The 14,659-nt window shown below is 37.2% G+C and overlaps 2 protein-coding genes across 7 annotated transcripts; one reads left to right on the plus strand and one right to left on the minus strand.

Annotated features, from left to right (window-relative positions):
- The first annotated feature begins 39 nt into the window (after positions 1 to 39).
- Positions 40 to 3,618, plus strand: ccdc117 (coiled-coil domain containing 117). Of its 6 annotated transcripts, none has more exons than XM_057326075.1 (6): positions 40 to 180; positions 1,019 to 1,240; positions 1,332 to 1,382; positions 1,468 to 1,734; positions 1,853 to 1,996; positions 2,376 to 3,618. In XM_057326075.1, exons 2-6 carry the CDS (start codon positions 1,092 to 1,094, stop codon positions 2,623 to 2,625), a joined length of 861 nt encoding a protein of 286 aa, XP_057182058.1. In that variant the 5' UTR covers positions 40 to 180; positions 1,019 to 1,091; the 3' UTR covers positions 2,626 to 3,618. The 6 variants fall into 6 exon arrangements, with proteins under 6 accessions (XP_057182058.1, XP_057182067.1, XP_057182044.1 ...); XM_057326084.1 differs by having other exon boundaries at positions 1,335 to 1,382; XM_057326061.1 differs by having other exon boundaries at positions 41 to 180; positions 1,465 to 1,734.
- Positions 3,619 to 3,864: 246 nt separating this feature from the next.
- On the minus strand, positions 3,865 to 14,483 carry si:ch211-102c2.8 (trichohyalin). Its single transcript, XM_057326028.1, has 27 exons — positions 14,414 to 14,483; positions 13,492 to 13,556; positions 13,315 to 13,415; positions 13,156 to 13,216; positions 12,983 to 13,072; positions 12,376 to 12,633; positions 12,060 to 12,185; positions 11,431 to 11,544; positions 11,250 to 11,319; positions 10,661 to 10,787; positions 10,423 to 10,515; positions 10,214 to 10,326; positions 9,841 to 9,970; positions 9,115 to 9,237; positions 8,831 to 8,956; positions 8,395 to 8,583; positions 8,253 to 8,315; positions 8,065 to 8,160; positions 7,759 to 7,860; positions 6,594 to 6,776; positions 5,838 to 6,067; positions 5,408 to 5,534; positions 5,250 to 5,333; positions 4,937 to 5,148; positions 4,575 to 4,650; positions 4,205 to 4,420; positions 3,865 to 4,037 (listed from the first exon to the last, which is right to left on the minus strand). The coding sequence occupies exons 2-27, from the start codon at positions 13,547 to 13,549 to the stop codon at positions 3,975 to 3,977; spliced, it is 3,231 nt and encodes a 1,076-aa protein (XP_057182011.1). The 5' UTR covers positions 13,550 to 13,556; positions 14,414 to 14,483; the 3' UTR covers positions 3,865 to 3,974.
- Between the last annotated feature and the right edge of the window lie 176 nt (positions 14,484 to 14,659).

A 14,659-nucleotide genomic window follows, 5' to 3' on the forward strand; every position in this document is an offset into this window, starting at 1 on the left:
AACGCACTTCCGGTTCAAGAACTACAAAACCTCCGGACTACGCATCCCAGCAGTCCCTGCTCGGGCTTGTGCGCTGTTCTAGAAAATTCAGGCTCATACAACTTCTAATTCCAACTATCTTTAGGCATTTTTCCACATTTCGTACAGAACTGACTTTCAGCTGTTAAGAAGGCGTGTGAGGTAAGCGCTTGTCTTCCTAATGGAAGAACAGACGAGCTGTTGTTTTGTATGTGTTTTGGGGTGTGTAGCTGAAGGATATTTCAAGCTGCAGCGGCCAGTCAATGCCTTTATGGCAAATTATATTAGGGCACCGCAGGTAACGTTAAAGCTAGTGAAAATGTTGACTGAAGTCCGCAGAACGGACTTGCATTGTCATGTCATGGCCTACAGTGAGGGAAATACACACATTTACTAGTGACCAGCTAGCGCACCACACACAAACACTAGCAGCACTAGCAGTTTGACAGCTTTCCTCTAGCATTCAGCTAGATCAGCAATGCATTTGCTAAGAGTGCTAAAGTAAACGAGCATTTTATATAGTGAAGTGATACACTTTTTGTTTTTATTTGATATAATCATAGTATTACTTTAGTATGAGCAAACTCATCTGCACAACCCATTTCTTATGTGCAATGCAAGGAAAATATATTGTAACTTAAAACCATATTAAAACATTTCTGAAAAATTAAATTACATAAAATATAGGCCTAAATATTTGAAAGACTAAATGCCAATTAGAAATGTTGCATTCGCAATAAACTAAAGTAAGTTTAACTTGGGGCACTAAAATAATGTACTAAAAATAAATAAAAACTAATTTTCAATTAAAACGGACATAGAAAGAAATTAAACCTTAATATCTTTAGAAAAAAATACCAAAAACACATCCCAAAAAATGCTAAACATTAAACGAAATTTGACATCAAATTAAAAATATAAAAATAAAAGCAAATTCAAAATAAAATAACATAAGGTTATTCTGTAAAACCATTGATAGATTGATTTGTCTGTTTTGCAGATTTTATATCAATCCAAACAGCTCTGCTGCACTTGTCATTTCACCCTGATGTCTTTAGCTCATCTTTGGTCACATGACGATGCAGAGCCACATGTCAGCAAGCAGCGAGCTGGAGTTCATAATGTTTTCTCATCACGCACACTTTAGTAACCCTAACTTGGACACAATTACTGGGCCAACCAAAGGCTCACATCATTTAACCAGTGGATCTATGCCAAATGCGTAAGTGTCAGCTTTTATGCAGCCATATGACTCAAATTGACTTATTGAAAATGCAAAATGTTTCATTTTTTATCTTTGCTTTTAAACTTAGAAGCTGGGAGAGAAGATGTATGAGGAAGCAGAGAAGAAGTACAAACGACGGGTGAGCACATTCTTCACAGATGGATCTTCTGATGGATTTGCTATGTGTTATGTCAAATGTTTCATGATTTCTTTCTGCTCAGAAGCTGCAGTACAAAAAGGCGCAAGCTGATGGGAGAGGAAGGAGCAGATGTGGCAGAGCATCCAAGTTCTAAAGTGAGCTGGGAATGGTCTGTGGACTTCACCAGTCCTTCATCAGAGACCAGCTTGGTTCAGCTACAGACCAGACCCAAGGAGGAACAGATGGGTCTGCCTTATACAGCCTCTCCTTCTCCACTACCCAGAGTTCATCCAGGGGGGTCAGGCATGGAAGTAGAGGCAGCTCAAAAGAGACTGCAGGAAATAGAAGAGCGGTGAGAACTATTACAAAAATACACACATGCATCCAAATGTATGTATGTAATCACTAACAACAGTGCTGTAATTTACATGTTTGATGGCAGTTTTCTTAATACTGAATGTGTGTTTTAGGATAACTTTGGAAGATGACAGTGATGAGGAGTTGGATGTAGAACCAGCCCAACGCAGACCAGTTCTGGTGATGTCTGACAGTTTGAGAGAGGGGCTACAAAGGGGGATTGGCGACATTCTTCCCCATACAGTGGCACAGTCAATGTAAGTGTATCATTTTACTATAAATACTGTTACTGTTCTACTGTAGTAGTCAATTCCTACCATTTCGATACCTCAATACAGTTCAAACATAATAAAGAAATCTGCTGTCATTTATTTACCATAATGTTGTTCAAAACTTCTATGTGACTCTTTCCTTGGTGGAACACAAAAGAAGATATTTTGAGAAATGTCTACAGTGGAAGTCAATGAGGGGCAGTGTTGTTTGGTTACCAACAAAATATCTTCTTTTGTGTCCTGTAATTCTGTGAAATTGTAATGTAATTGTGTGAAACAGGACTGCTGGGAGATTGACAGCTTCTACTAACATCACTGAGCTGATTCTATAGGAATCCAAACTCTTCTTCCCTTATGTCTGTAGGAACCACTCTTGTATGGAACTGGTGCTGTGGCGCCCCCCAGAGGACCCTCTCACCCAGAGGCTGAAAGACTCCCTACAAAAACAGCAGCGCAAGCAGCTGTCATTAAACAGACAGACCCCTACACCCACACCAACTGTCAGCAGCCCCCCGCCTGAGGTGCAGTTCACAGCAACCAATGAGCAAACCTTCACCCCTCTGTTCAGCAGCCCTTCAGCCCTCAGCTCTGGAGAAGAAGACATGGAGTTATAGAGGGACAACTGTAATTAGTTCATGTTTCTTTGTATGAAACAAAAGAAAAGTTAACGCAGGGCTTGGTTCAGATTTGTTTGTGCCATGTTTGTTTGTTTCAACCGACACCTTGGCCATTGGAGATCACTTTATTTGTGGTTGGGACCATACTTGCACTAGTAAGTATCCTGTGTGAACCTGGTCAATGATGTTTTTCTTCTTGCGGTACATTGGTTGAACATACACTCATCGTTTTATATTCATTGCACAGATTTCCAGATTTTCATGTCATTCATATCTGAACTCTGAGATTTATGTATCTCTATACAGTTAATACTATTGCAGTCGACTAGTATTAGAACCAGATTCAGATCGATTGATTTATTACAGACTGCCATATTTTCATGTATTGCTTGTGAACGGACAGGCAAAACCTGCGACTCTTTATTTTGTTATTCATGTTGATGGCCATATTGTTTTGCAAATGATAACAGAATATTTGGTAAGTGTCTGTTCTCGTTGATAAATGTCAACATTTTTTGATTGTCTGAGAGCAAGGAGAGATTGTTATGGGGACTGAAAAAGCTGTAATCTTTACAGCTGGTTTTACACAATTTGTTTAACACAAGAACCCAGTTGATTTTATTTCCGCTATCTGCAAATTCTCACAATCTATACCCTTAGAAGACCAAAAATGTTACAACATATTGTTGGAGATAAGATGATGCATGCACCTTTTAATCAAGCTATTGAGTTTTGTTATCATTATCTGGTTATGTTTAACTAGGTAAAGAATAAACTGCACATATAACCTGATGATTAGAAATGGCTCTTATTGGCCAAACGGTAAAATAAGATGAAAATGCACTTGGCCTGTGGTTAAAATATGTTTTGCAGTTATTGCTGTATTTGTTTGACCTTTTTTGTGGTTTATACATTTTGACTAGTCAAAATAAAAATATGTAAATAATTTTGATTTTACCACATTATGAAAGACAGAGTTTGTTTTTAAATAAAACCAGTTTGGCTTTATTTTCTATTTGTTTATGCATACAGAGTAAAAAATGATTACATAAATAGTTCCGTTATATATTGGCACTGATTATGGAAGTGACAATTAAAATGATTAGTGCTTCTAAAAAGTCTCAAGAATCAATGATGTATTATCAAACACATCATGCAAAGTATACGATGCTTAAATGACAAGTTGTAAACTGTTAACTGCATAAATTAATTTATTTAAGATGAACCATTTCATTTAAGAACCATATCTTTCTTTATATAATCTAAAGAACCTTTTGTGAAACAGAAAGGTTCTTTGGATGTTAAAGATTCTTTATCGAACCATACAGCCAAAAATGAAGTAAACGTTAACTGGAGATGGTCCTTCCTGGGGAGCAACCTTTCTTATAGCTTTCTTGGTCTTGAGCAATCTGCCAATAAAATAAAAAGCTTTAAAACCTAGAAACCTTTTTGAAAAAAAGATCCTTGATAAAATATTTATGTACATGTATTGGGTAAGATATCAGAAAAGGTCAAATGAACAAAAGAATTACTCATGAAACATATTCAACTATGAATTTAAGTTTCAGTTTCATACCGTATCCAGATAAGACCCTCCGAGGTTCCTGGCATCCCTGTCCCCCTTCACAGGTCGGGGGGTCTGTGTCTCTGCCTGCAGATGGCGAATGCGACTCTGGAGATGCTGCAGAAGTTTATATGAGGTAAAGTCCTGTGTACTTGAGGAATGTTGGAAGTCTGGGCCACTTTGAAGATCATTGGAGGATAATTGGGATTCTCTATAGTCTCTGCACTGCTACAAGAAGTGCGAAAAGCATGAATTTGTTTTTGTATGTGTTCTCTCACTACAATAAGTAATCTGCGGTATAACAACTAGGAATGTGACAAGAGAGGCCCAGTTATTTTTTTAGTCCATAAGACATATTTACTGTTTATATTGATTGATTTACCATAGACAGAAGTCTCATCTCATTTTCTAGTCTCTCCAGTCTTTTCTGCTGCTCTGCTTGCGGGTTTGGGACCCTTCTGTTTTGTGCAATAAAGGTAAATTGGAAAATCTAATACAGATTAAGAAAGTAAAAATTAGCAGTAACTCAATCTGGTGGTTGTAACCCCCAAGATAAACTCATATTGAACTCATATCATTCTATTCATGATGTTACAGTCTGTCATAAACGTTTGGAATAAGTTTTATGTTAATAGCTATGTTTTATTTCACTTTTTATTACACCTTTAATGAGTTTTATTGCTAATTTAAAAGCAATGTCAATCTGACCCCATCAGTGTGTGTGTGTGTGCGTGTGTGTGAGACCTCTCCAGCTCAGCTGTAACCTCCAACTGAAATTTGTGTGCAAGTCTTGCAGTGGTTTTGCCCTTCCACTCGGCCATGTTTTTCTGTACCAGCCTGAGTTCATCATCTTTCGCCTGCAGCTGCCTGCGCAGATGTGCAAACAGTCCGTCTGTGTCGTCATCATTCATGTGCAGCCTGCCTTTACATAGGCTGCTTTTTTCCTTCATGTGCTCCTTAAGATTAAAAATACACACATAGGTGTGCATAAAATGCTTTCAAATTAATTATCAATACCTTGTACATATTGTATATACAAGTACGCCTGTATAACTACCTGAATGAGTTTTTCTTTTAGAGAAGTCAGTGCTTGTTCCTTTTCCTTGGTCAGCTGTTCTTTCACCAGGCGTAGTTCTTGCTCCTGAAGTAAACATATAAATAGCATTTACTTATAAACAATGTGTTGGTGTGAGTTTGTACATGTGTTTTTCTCACCTCGTCATGGCTAAGCTGCAGTGTAGTGCGTCTCTGTGAGCTGATCTCATTCTTTAGATCATTTATAAGCTGTTGTGTGGCCTTTGTGACAGACTGCAGAGTCTGGAGAGCTTCAGGCATTGTGGGACTTAACCAGAGAATATACAGTTTTAACACATCGCACTAATAATTGCTTCTGATTAATCAATCACAACATTTACATATATGAAAAATAAAAGAAGATATTTTGAGAAATGTCTCAGTGGTTTTGTGTCCATACAATGGAAGCCAATGTGGGCAGATGTTGTTTGGTTACCAACGTTCTTCAAAATATCTTATTTTTTTGTTCAACAGAAGAAAGAAAGTCATACAGGTTGACACGAGGGTCCCTTTAACACACATGTGTTTGTACACGCATCGCGGGCCACCGCAAAGATCAAACTGAGCGCACCTGTCAGGCAGGTGTTTGCTCTCAAAAGTGAGGCCATTGAGTTTAAGCAGCTCCTGTAGGCAGGTACACTCGATGTGTATGTCCTGTGCCCAGTTCCTGTTCTGTCGCTCTTGTCTGGCTGATCTTCTCTGGTGTTTTTGGTCTTTCTCAGAGAGGGTTTCCCTCAGGTGCTGCAGCTCCTGTTCAGAGCGCTGTAAAGTCTCCTTCAGATGAGCCGCATCCTTCTCAGCCTGTTGTTCAACATAGTGTAAAACAACATTTTAGCGATAGTTCACACAAAAATGAAAATTCTGTCATCATTTACTTACCCTCAGATTGTTCCAAACCTGTATAAATGTCTTTGTTCTGATGAACACAAAGGAAGATATTTGGAAGAAAGTCAGTAACCAACAGATCTCATTTCCCATTGACTCCCATAGTATTTCGTTTCCTTACAACGGGAGTAAATGAGGGATGAGATCTGTTGTTAGATCACTGACATTCTTCCAAATATCGTCCTTTGTGTTCAGCGGAACAAATACATTTATACAGGTTTGGAACAACCTGAGGGTTTGTAAATGATGACAGAATTTTTGGGTGAACTACCCCTTTAGGGCTGAGGACAGCTTTAAAAACAGAATAAATAGATGAATCTCATCATAAGTAAAGATTCAAATATTTAGTATACTGTATAAAATGTGACCTATTTTCAGCTTTTTTTAGTGTTAAAGACATACATTTTCTCACAAATCCTTGTTACTAACCGACTTTGCTTACTTTCTGAAGCTCATTGACTTTCCTTTGCAGAGCTAGTGTGTTCTTTCTCTCTTTCTCCACCTCCTCTCTCTCTCTTTTTACTGCTTCTTCCACCCGCTCCTCCAGAAACCTACGCTGCTCTCTGAGAGCCTTCTCTCTTTGCTCCTCCCAATTTCTCTCCTCTTGCTTCAGAGCCTTTGCAATCTGTTACAGATGACATAAAATGCACTGTTTTTAGGGAAAACAACATTGAGCAAAAACCGGAACAATGAAGGACAACATCAAAAAGTAAACTGATTATTGTCTGAAAAAGGTTTAAAGTGATTCCCCTCAAAAATGAAAATTCTGTCATCATTTACTCACCCCTTGTCATTTCAAACCTGTTCGACTTTCTTTCTTCCCCAGAAGACAAAAGAAGATATTTTGAAGAGAGTTGGTATGTCATGGCTCTGCTTCCTTAGTCATGTTTTTCTTGGTCCTGTAGCAGAGCCATGACAAAGTCTTTGGTTATGTGTGGAGAGAAACATATTATTGTCTTTATGAAAATAATATACATTCTCTCCAGTGTCTAGTCTCTGTTCCCCTCCTCTAGTTTCCTTGTTATCCTTCCCTGAGTGTTTAATTAACCACACCTGCCCCATGTCGTTATCCCTCGTTTGTGTTTCCCTATATATACCCTCTTGTTTCTTTGTCCTGTGCTCGTGTATTACGTTGCGTTGAACTGCATTGTGTTTGTGTTCATGTTCGTGCGCTTACCCGTGTTCCTGTTCCTTGCCTGTTCGTGTTTTGTGAGTTTGTGCCTTGTATTATTTAAGACGTTTGGTCGTGTCCTTGAGTTTAGTTTATTGGTCTTGTTTTCATTTTGCCCCCCGTGGGAAGTCTTTTTGTTGTATATTTATTTCTTAGTTCGGTTTTCCCCCATTGTGGGTGTTTTTGTTCTGTTTTGTTTAAATAAATATATTTGTTAACCCCTTCATCACTGCTGCCTGCGCTTGGGTTCTCCTTCTACCAATCCGTGACATGGTAACCATTCACTTCTATTGTATGGACACAAAACCAATGCAAGTCAATGGGTGCCGATTAACAACATTCTTCAAGATATTTTCTTTTGAAGAAAGAAAGTCATACAGGTTTGAAAGGGTGAGTAAATGAAGACTTAAATTTTGGTTGAACTATCGGACAAAACCTTTTCCTGTGTTTCTCTTCTCAGCTCCTCTGTTTGCCTTCTCATCTTGTCCTCATACTGCTCTAGAGCTGCTTTGAGTCTCTTAACCTCCTCATCTTTCGTCTGTAGATAAAGGTGAATTTGAAAGGATCAGGAAAGTTTGTATTATATGAATTGTAATGACATGTAAGATACAAAAAACAAAATTCTATTTCTTGAAGGTCAACTTGTAAAGCATGGCACTACATTGGGTTCAATGTAAAGGGTCACTGAATAAAAGCATCTGACAAATGCCTAAAAATAGTATTGACTAGTATGACTGTTGACCTGAATGCAGTTGTGTACGGAGTCAACGCTCTGTTTGTGGGCTCGAGCTTGTTCAGTGAGAGCAGCTGATCTCAACTCATCTGCTTGTAGACGCACCTGGACACGCACATGCAAAGCAAACAGACGCTTAGTTTCACATTACATTTAAATGATCTGTGATAACGCACTCAGTGAATTAATCTGTTTACCGTCTGCAGTTCCTCTTGGTGTCTTTTTGTTAACCGTAATGTCAACTTACTGATCTCTTGTTCCTGAAAAAGAATGAAACATGTGAAACCCAATGCTAAATCCAAGGCTGATATGACAAATACATGACTATATGTTTCCTACCTTCTCCTTTTTTGTTCTGTTCTCTATTTCTGTCAACTTTAACTTGTTTTCCTTTCTAAGAGAACAGAGCTCCAGGTGAAGGGCTTTCTTTTCTTCCTCAAGCCCTCGCAGCAGCAGTTCTTTCTGGGCAACAGTTCGCTCCAACGCTGCAAACCGATTCACCTGCTGCTTTAGAGCTTCCTGTGAAGACTACACACATATCACACAAATCCTGAAATATTTAGTGTCCGTAATCTATACCTGCAATCGATTATACAGGACAGTGATTGTGGATTGTCGTAACATTAAGAAGAATGTTATTAAAATATTGTATCTTACTATCTTTCATATATCTTAATATACAGTCAAAGAAGTTGACCGGGATTACATTTCACAGTAAGTTGTTTACCAAATAAATATTTAAAATAAATCTTTGGAATCAAGTGCGAAAATGTACCTCTTTAACATGTTCTCTTTCTTTGACTGTATCAGCCAGCTGCTTTTCCAGGTCACTGCGTTTCTGTTGAAGGGCCTTAAAGTCCTCATCTTTCTGCTCCAGCTCCTGATTCACCTCATCCAGCCTCTGAGTAAGAGATTGAAAAAAACATGGATGACAAATAAATAGACAGATATACAGAGATATACATATGTATTCACTAATTCTTCCATTTTGAGAGCTTTCTGTTTTAGTGCTTTGAAATACAAATAAGAAAAAATGAAGAAATTGAAAATCGAATTGACCTCTTTCATAGAGTCCAGTGTGTCTCTGAAACGCCTCTGTTCTGAGAACAGCTCAGATTTTGTATTATTCAGCAGTCTGTCCATCTCCTCTCTTTCCAGAATGGATACACTACGGCTTATACACTGAAGGTGTGTAAAGAAATAGATCAAATGAGAGAAATAAGATAAAGAAAAGAGATCGTTCACACAAAAATGAAAATTCTGTCATGACTTACCCCTTAAGTTGTTCCAAACCTGTAGAAATGTCTTTGTTTGGTTGAACACAAAGAAAGATATTTGGAAGTTTGTTAAAAACTGAGATTTCTAGGGCACCACTGACTACCATGGTAGAAATAATTATTGTTTAATTTTCTGTTTTGTTGAACACAAAATAACATATTTTGAAGAATTTAGGAAAACAAACAGCCCTGGGGCACCTTTGACAACCATTTTAATGGTAGTCAATGGTGACCCAGAAATCTCAGTTGCTATTCTTCCAAATATCTTTCTTTGTGTTCAACAGAACAAAGACATTTATACAGATTTGGGACAAATTGAGGGTGAGTAATCCATGAGAGAATTTTCATTTTTGGGTGAACTGTCCCTTTAAATCACATTTAATTTCAAGCTGCATATCTAATATATGTATTTTATGCCCATTGAAATTGAAATAATATCAAAATAAAGAGAAAAAAATCAAAATGAAAAGAGAAACCGAGCAGGTGTATAATAAAATCATTATTTTACATTGTGACAGCTGATGTCATAGCTTGGTGAAGTCTTTTTCCTCTGAACTAAAGTGACCTGCTGGTCCTTCAGAACCCTGACCTGCTCCAGACATACATCCCTCTGGGCCTGCAGTTTGTGCAGCTCACACCTACAGTTCAATACAAAGAGATTTCTAATAAATATAAATTGTTACATGAATATAAGCCAGAAGGTTATGAAATGTACGGTTTACTTCATGCACTAAAGTTTGTTTTAATATTTTATGCACTTGATATTAACATCACAGTGCAAACAGTACTAATTGTGGTAAATATAATGATGTGCAAGTGGTAGAATGTAAAAAAAAGTGTCCATTAAGACCAGGATGATGTTTCTGTGTATTAAAACGTACCTTATGTTCTGGACTTGTGCTCTGCTGTCCCTCATAATGATCTGTAGAGAGTTTTGCTCTTTCTTAGTCTGGTCCATTTCCTCTCTCAGCCGCTCCAGAAATTGAACAACAGTCTGAGGATATAAGCTCGCTTAATAAATTAATTATAAATTAATTAATAAAAAGTCTCATTCTTTGTGTGTGTGTATTTCTATAAAAAAAGATCATACGATTTTTTGCTGCTGAAGCTTGGCAAGTGACAGCCTCAACTCTGTAAGCTGATCTTTATCCATTCGGATCTTGTCCTGAGGTCTCTCTGTGCTCTGAAAAATAACACACAAAGAACAATTTACATTTCTGCAATGAATTATGTGATGACAGCATCCATGAACTACACTGGCACTGAGTATTCATTGTTTACAGAAAGCAGACATAATGCAAGGTGAGATATTCACTCAGGTATCTCACAGTGTTGGAGCCACATCTTCCGCTCTTTTGAGAACTCTGTTTCTTTCCCTTCCTGCCAGATGGATGTCTCCTGCCTCTGGAGTACCGCTTTGAACCTTCACCACCCATCTCCGCGACATCATCAGAGCTACACAAACACAGAGAAATGTTAATTACATATAAAAACAGCACATTAGTATTAAAATGCTTCATATCATATAAGCATATTCTATAGTAGCTTATTTAAATTGGACAAAGACTTCATCTTAAAGTGATAGTTCACCCAAAAATGAATTTCAGTCATCATTTACTCACCCTCTTGTCATTTCAAACCTGTATGACTTTCCTTCTTCCACAGAACACAAAAGAAGATATTTTGAAAAAAGTTGGTAACTGAACAGCATTGGACCCCATTCACTTTTATTGTATGGACACAAAACCTGAACCTGAAAAAGTGAATGGTGTCCAGTTAACAACATTCTTCGAAATATCTTTGTGTACTGCGAAAGAAAGAAAGTCATACAGGTTTGAAATAACAAGAAGGGGAGTAAATGATGAATTTACATTTTTGGGTGAACTATCCCTTTAAATCATTGAGAAGCCTCATTACCTGGAGGATTGAATATTGTTTTGGAAGCCTGGTCCTGTATAGAACACATTTCCTCTGCTTAAACGAAATCCTACTGGTACACACAATACGATTTTTTTTTTAAAGTTTAATAGCATTTATTAAATTTTACATGTATTCTGCACATTTATATGTAGTTGAGATTTGAGCTGAGCACTCTCACCTGGACTATTTTTGTTAGTGAATGCGGACTTCAGGTGCTGTCGAACCTTCTCTGAGCACACTGTGTCCAGATCAGTGTCTATAGTGACCGAATCAAAACTCTGCATGTGAATCCCTACAAGAGAGAACAATATTACAAACATTTACTCACCCTCGAGTTGTTCCAAATCTTTATAAATGTCTTTGTTCTGATAAACACAGAGAAATACATTTGGAAGAATGCTTGTAACCAAACAGTTCTGGACCCCATTGACTACCATAGTAGGCAAAAATTACTTTATATATTTTTTTCTGTTGAACACAAAAGAAGATATTTAGAAGAATGTAGGACAGCAAACAGTTCTGGGGCACTTTTGACTGCCATTGTCATTTTTCCTACTATAGTCAATGGGGTTCAAGAACTGTTTGGTTACAAGCATTCGTCCAAATATCTTTCTGTGTGTTCAACCAAACAAAGACATTTACACAGGTTTGGAACAACTAGAAAGTAAATCATGACAGAATTTTCATTTTTGGGTGAACTATCCCTTTAAAGAAGTTTCCTGATCGAATACAGGTCACAGCGATTCAAAACAGAGGTATAACTTTAACAAATCTGAAAAGGGATCAAAAGAGTTAGCCAGAAGATACCTGTGAGGTGCCTAAGAGGTGTTTTGGATGGATACTTTGGGATATTTTTTGATCTTTGAGGATAGAGGCTTCTCTGAGGCTCAGTGAGGTCTGCAGTGTCACTGCTGGTAATGGGAACATCAGGAGCTGGAGCCAGAGATAAAAAGATTAGTCATGCGTGCTTTAAAATAATGATAAATTCACTGAATTCCAATGATACATTTATATGTCAACATTGTACACTGTCAATCAAGATAAAAAAAATCTTTCTACATTATGAAAGCTTTTTCCATGTTTGAGATCAAATCAGTACCCACTTTTCTTTGGTCACTCATACCTTTATCAGACAGGTCCAGCATCTCATCTCTGAAGCGTGCTGAGAAGTCCTCAGTACAGATGCTGTCCATCGTGAGCTCATCCTCTTCATTTCCCAATCCTGCTACTTCTGAACTCTTCCCAAGAAGCTTCTCCAGCCTCCATCGGCACTGTTCAGCCCTGGACACTGAGCGCAAGCTGCCATTTACTTCAGAATGCCACACGTCTGACTCCCTCAGAATATCCGCTGTCTGATGTTCTGTTTGGTCACCTTTGCCTTCTAACATTTAAAAAAGGAATGATCATTTATAATACTGTTTAAAGAAAAGCACTGTGTCCATTAAGAATATTAAGAATGATAAAAGAATGATTCTTTGTTTGGGAAGGGCAGTAATACAAAACACAACGCTATTTATCTTCAGAAGAAAAATTCTAATGATTTATAGCCAAACCCAAACTCAATCTGATTCTAGACATTTCTGCAGAATATCTGTATATTATATTATATTATATCTTTATAATAGAATATACTAATGTTTATTCCGCAATGTTGCAAGGTGTGAAAGACTTGGGTTATAATGTATATAATATAATATCTTCTTTCTAACAAACTTTATTCTTATTATTACCTGAAGGGGTGGATGATGTTTTATCATTTGTTGGAACAGTGCTTCCCAAACCTGTGTCTTTACTTAAAGACAGACTCCCTTCAAGATGACCTGAAACATTATTAAACTAATGCTCTGTTGCAGAATAATAAGATATTAAATAAAATATATTTTTATTTTACAAAACTACCCACCTGAGGAAGGAAATTCATTTCTCTTGGAGTTCACTCCACGCATTTGTCTGAGGCCCTGGGTCTAAGGTTGAAAAACGAATTCAGACTTGCGTTATGTCCTTTCTGTCGTTAAAATAAAACAACATATTTAACTATTTTAATGAACTAAAAATGACTGACATATAGATGACTCAGTTGTGCATCAATAGGATCCAGCAGACGATCATAGTAGTCATGGGACAGAGACATGAGTCCATAACCATCAACACCCCCATCCACTTCTGAAAAGACACAAATCTACATTTGTCATATCACAGCAGATTTATTTGAGCATGCTAGAGAGTGAATAGTTTTGACCTGCAGAGATCAGCTCATCTGTGTTCTCTCCAGAACATTCATGATCAACAGTTTCCATGACTGTCCTAAAAACACACAACCAAAATTCATTAAAGGAATAGTTCACCCAAAAATCTGAAATTTGTCATGAATTATTCACTCTCTAGTTGTTCCAAACTTGTATGAATTTCTTTGTTTGGTTGAACACAGAGAAAGATATTTGGACGAATGCTTGCAACCAAGCAGTTCTTGGACCCCATTGACTACCATAGTATAGGAAAAATGACAATGGTAGTCAAAAGTGCCCCAAAACTGTTGCTCACCTACATTCTTCAAAATATCTTCTTTTGTGTTCAACAGAACACATTTTTTAAAGTAATTTTTCCTACTATGGTCAATAGGTTCCAAGAACTGTTTGGTTACAAGCATTCTTTCAAATATCTTTCTCTGTGTTCATCAGAACAAAGACATTTATACAGATTTAGAACAACTCGAAGGTGAGTAAATGATGATGCTTATATTTGAGTGAACTATCCCTTTAATGCATGCTTTAAAAATAATCAAATAAAGCAAAATACAATCTCTCTCTCTTTGAAATTGAGAGCACTGATTCGTGTCTTTTTCATTAGAGCCAAAGAAGACAGTTTTGGGGGAGTTGTTGATTCATGGTTGCCCAGGAAACACAACTGAAAGGGACCCAAACAAAGAACCCAAGTCATGACATCAAACATTTCATAACACAACATTGATAAATATTTAATATCTGTTTATTTAATGTAGATAATTGCTGGGTTCATTTTGAGATGCATTTTAACAGACAAAATGAATAAAAATAAAAAATCCCCTGGAAGACTAAAACAAACACTTTGGAAGATGACTTTTTAAAACTTTTTAAAATCTCAGTGACAGTGTGTATTGTATATTAATTCAGATTTGCACTTACTGAAAGTAATTCCTCTCGAAGTTTCCTTCCAACGGGATTGAACATTTGTTGACTTGTAGAAATGCATGCGTCCAAGCGTCATGGCAACCATACACAGCTACTAACTGCTGGACCAGAAACTTTCGGAGGGCTTTTGTGCGAAAGCACAACACATATCGTACCGTATTAAAAAAGGTTACGTTTATTTTCATTTTTTATTATTATCAAGAGAATATAGAGTAAGTAAATAAATACAAAGAAATTAGA

Source organism: Triplophysa rosa, linkage group LG2 (assembly GCF_024868665.1).
Source record: "Triplophysa rosa linkage group LG2, Trosa_1v2, whole genome shotgun sequence".
Classification (NCBI taxonomy): domain Eukaryota; kingdom Metazoa; phylum Chordata; class Actinopteri; order Cypriniformes; family Nemacheilidae; genus Triplophysa; species Triplophysa rosa.

What these genes read in the sequence shown, in the direction of transcription:
- si:ch211-102c2.8 (XM_057326028.1), bottom strand. Translation starts at nt 13,549, where the DNA reads ATGGAAACTGTTGATCATGAATGTTCTGGAGAGAACACAGATGAGCTG. An exon ending in AGCTTCAGCAGCAAAAAATC is followed by an intron (nt 10,327 to 10,422) that starts GTATGATCTTTT and finishes TTATATCCTCAG; the next exon opens with ACTGTTGTTCAATTTCTGGA. An exon ending in AGCAAACACCTGCCTGACAG is followed by an intron (nt 5,535 to 5,837) that starts GTGCGCTCAGTT and finishes TCTCTGGTTAAG; the next exon opens with TCCCACAATGCCTGAAGCTC.
- ccdc117 (XM_057326061.1), top strand. Translation starts at nt 1,092, where the DNA reads ATGACGATGCAGAGCCACATGTCAGCAAGCAGCGAGCTGGAGTTCATA. An exon ending in CTGCAGGAAATAGAAGAGCG is followed by an intron (nt 1,735 to 1,852) that starts GTGAGAACTATT and finishes TGTGTGTTTTAG; the next exon opens with GATAACTTTGGAAGATGACA. An exon ending in CATACAGTGGCACAGTCAAT is followed by an intron (nt 1,997 to 2,375) that starts GTAAGTGTATCA and finishes TTATGTCTGTAG; the next exon opens with GAACCACTCTTGTATGGAAC.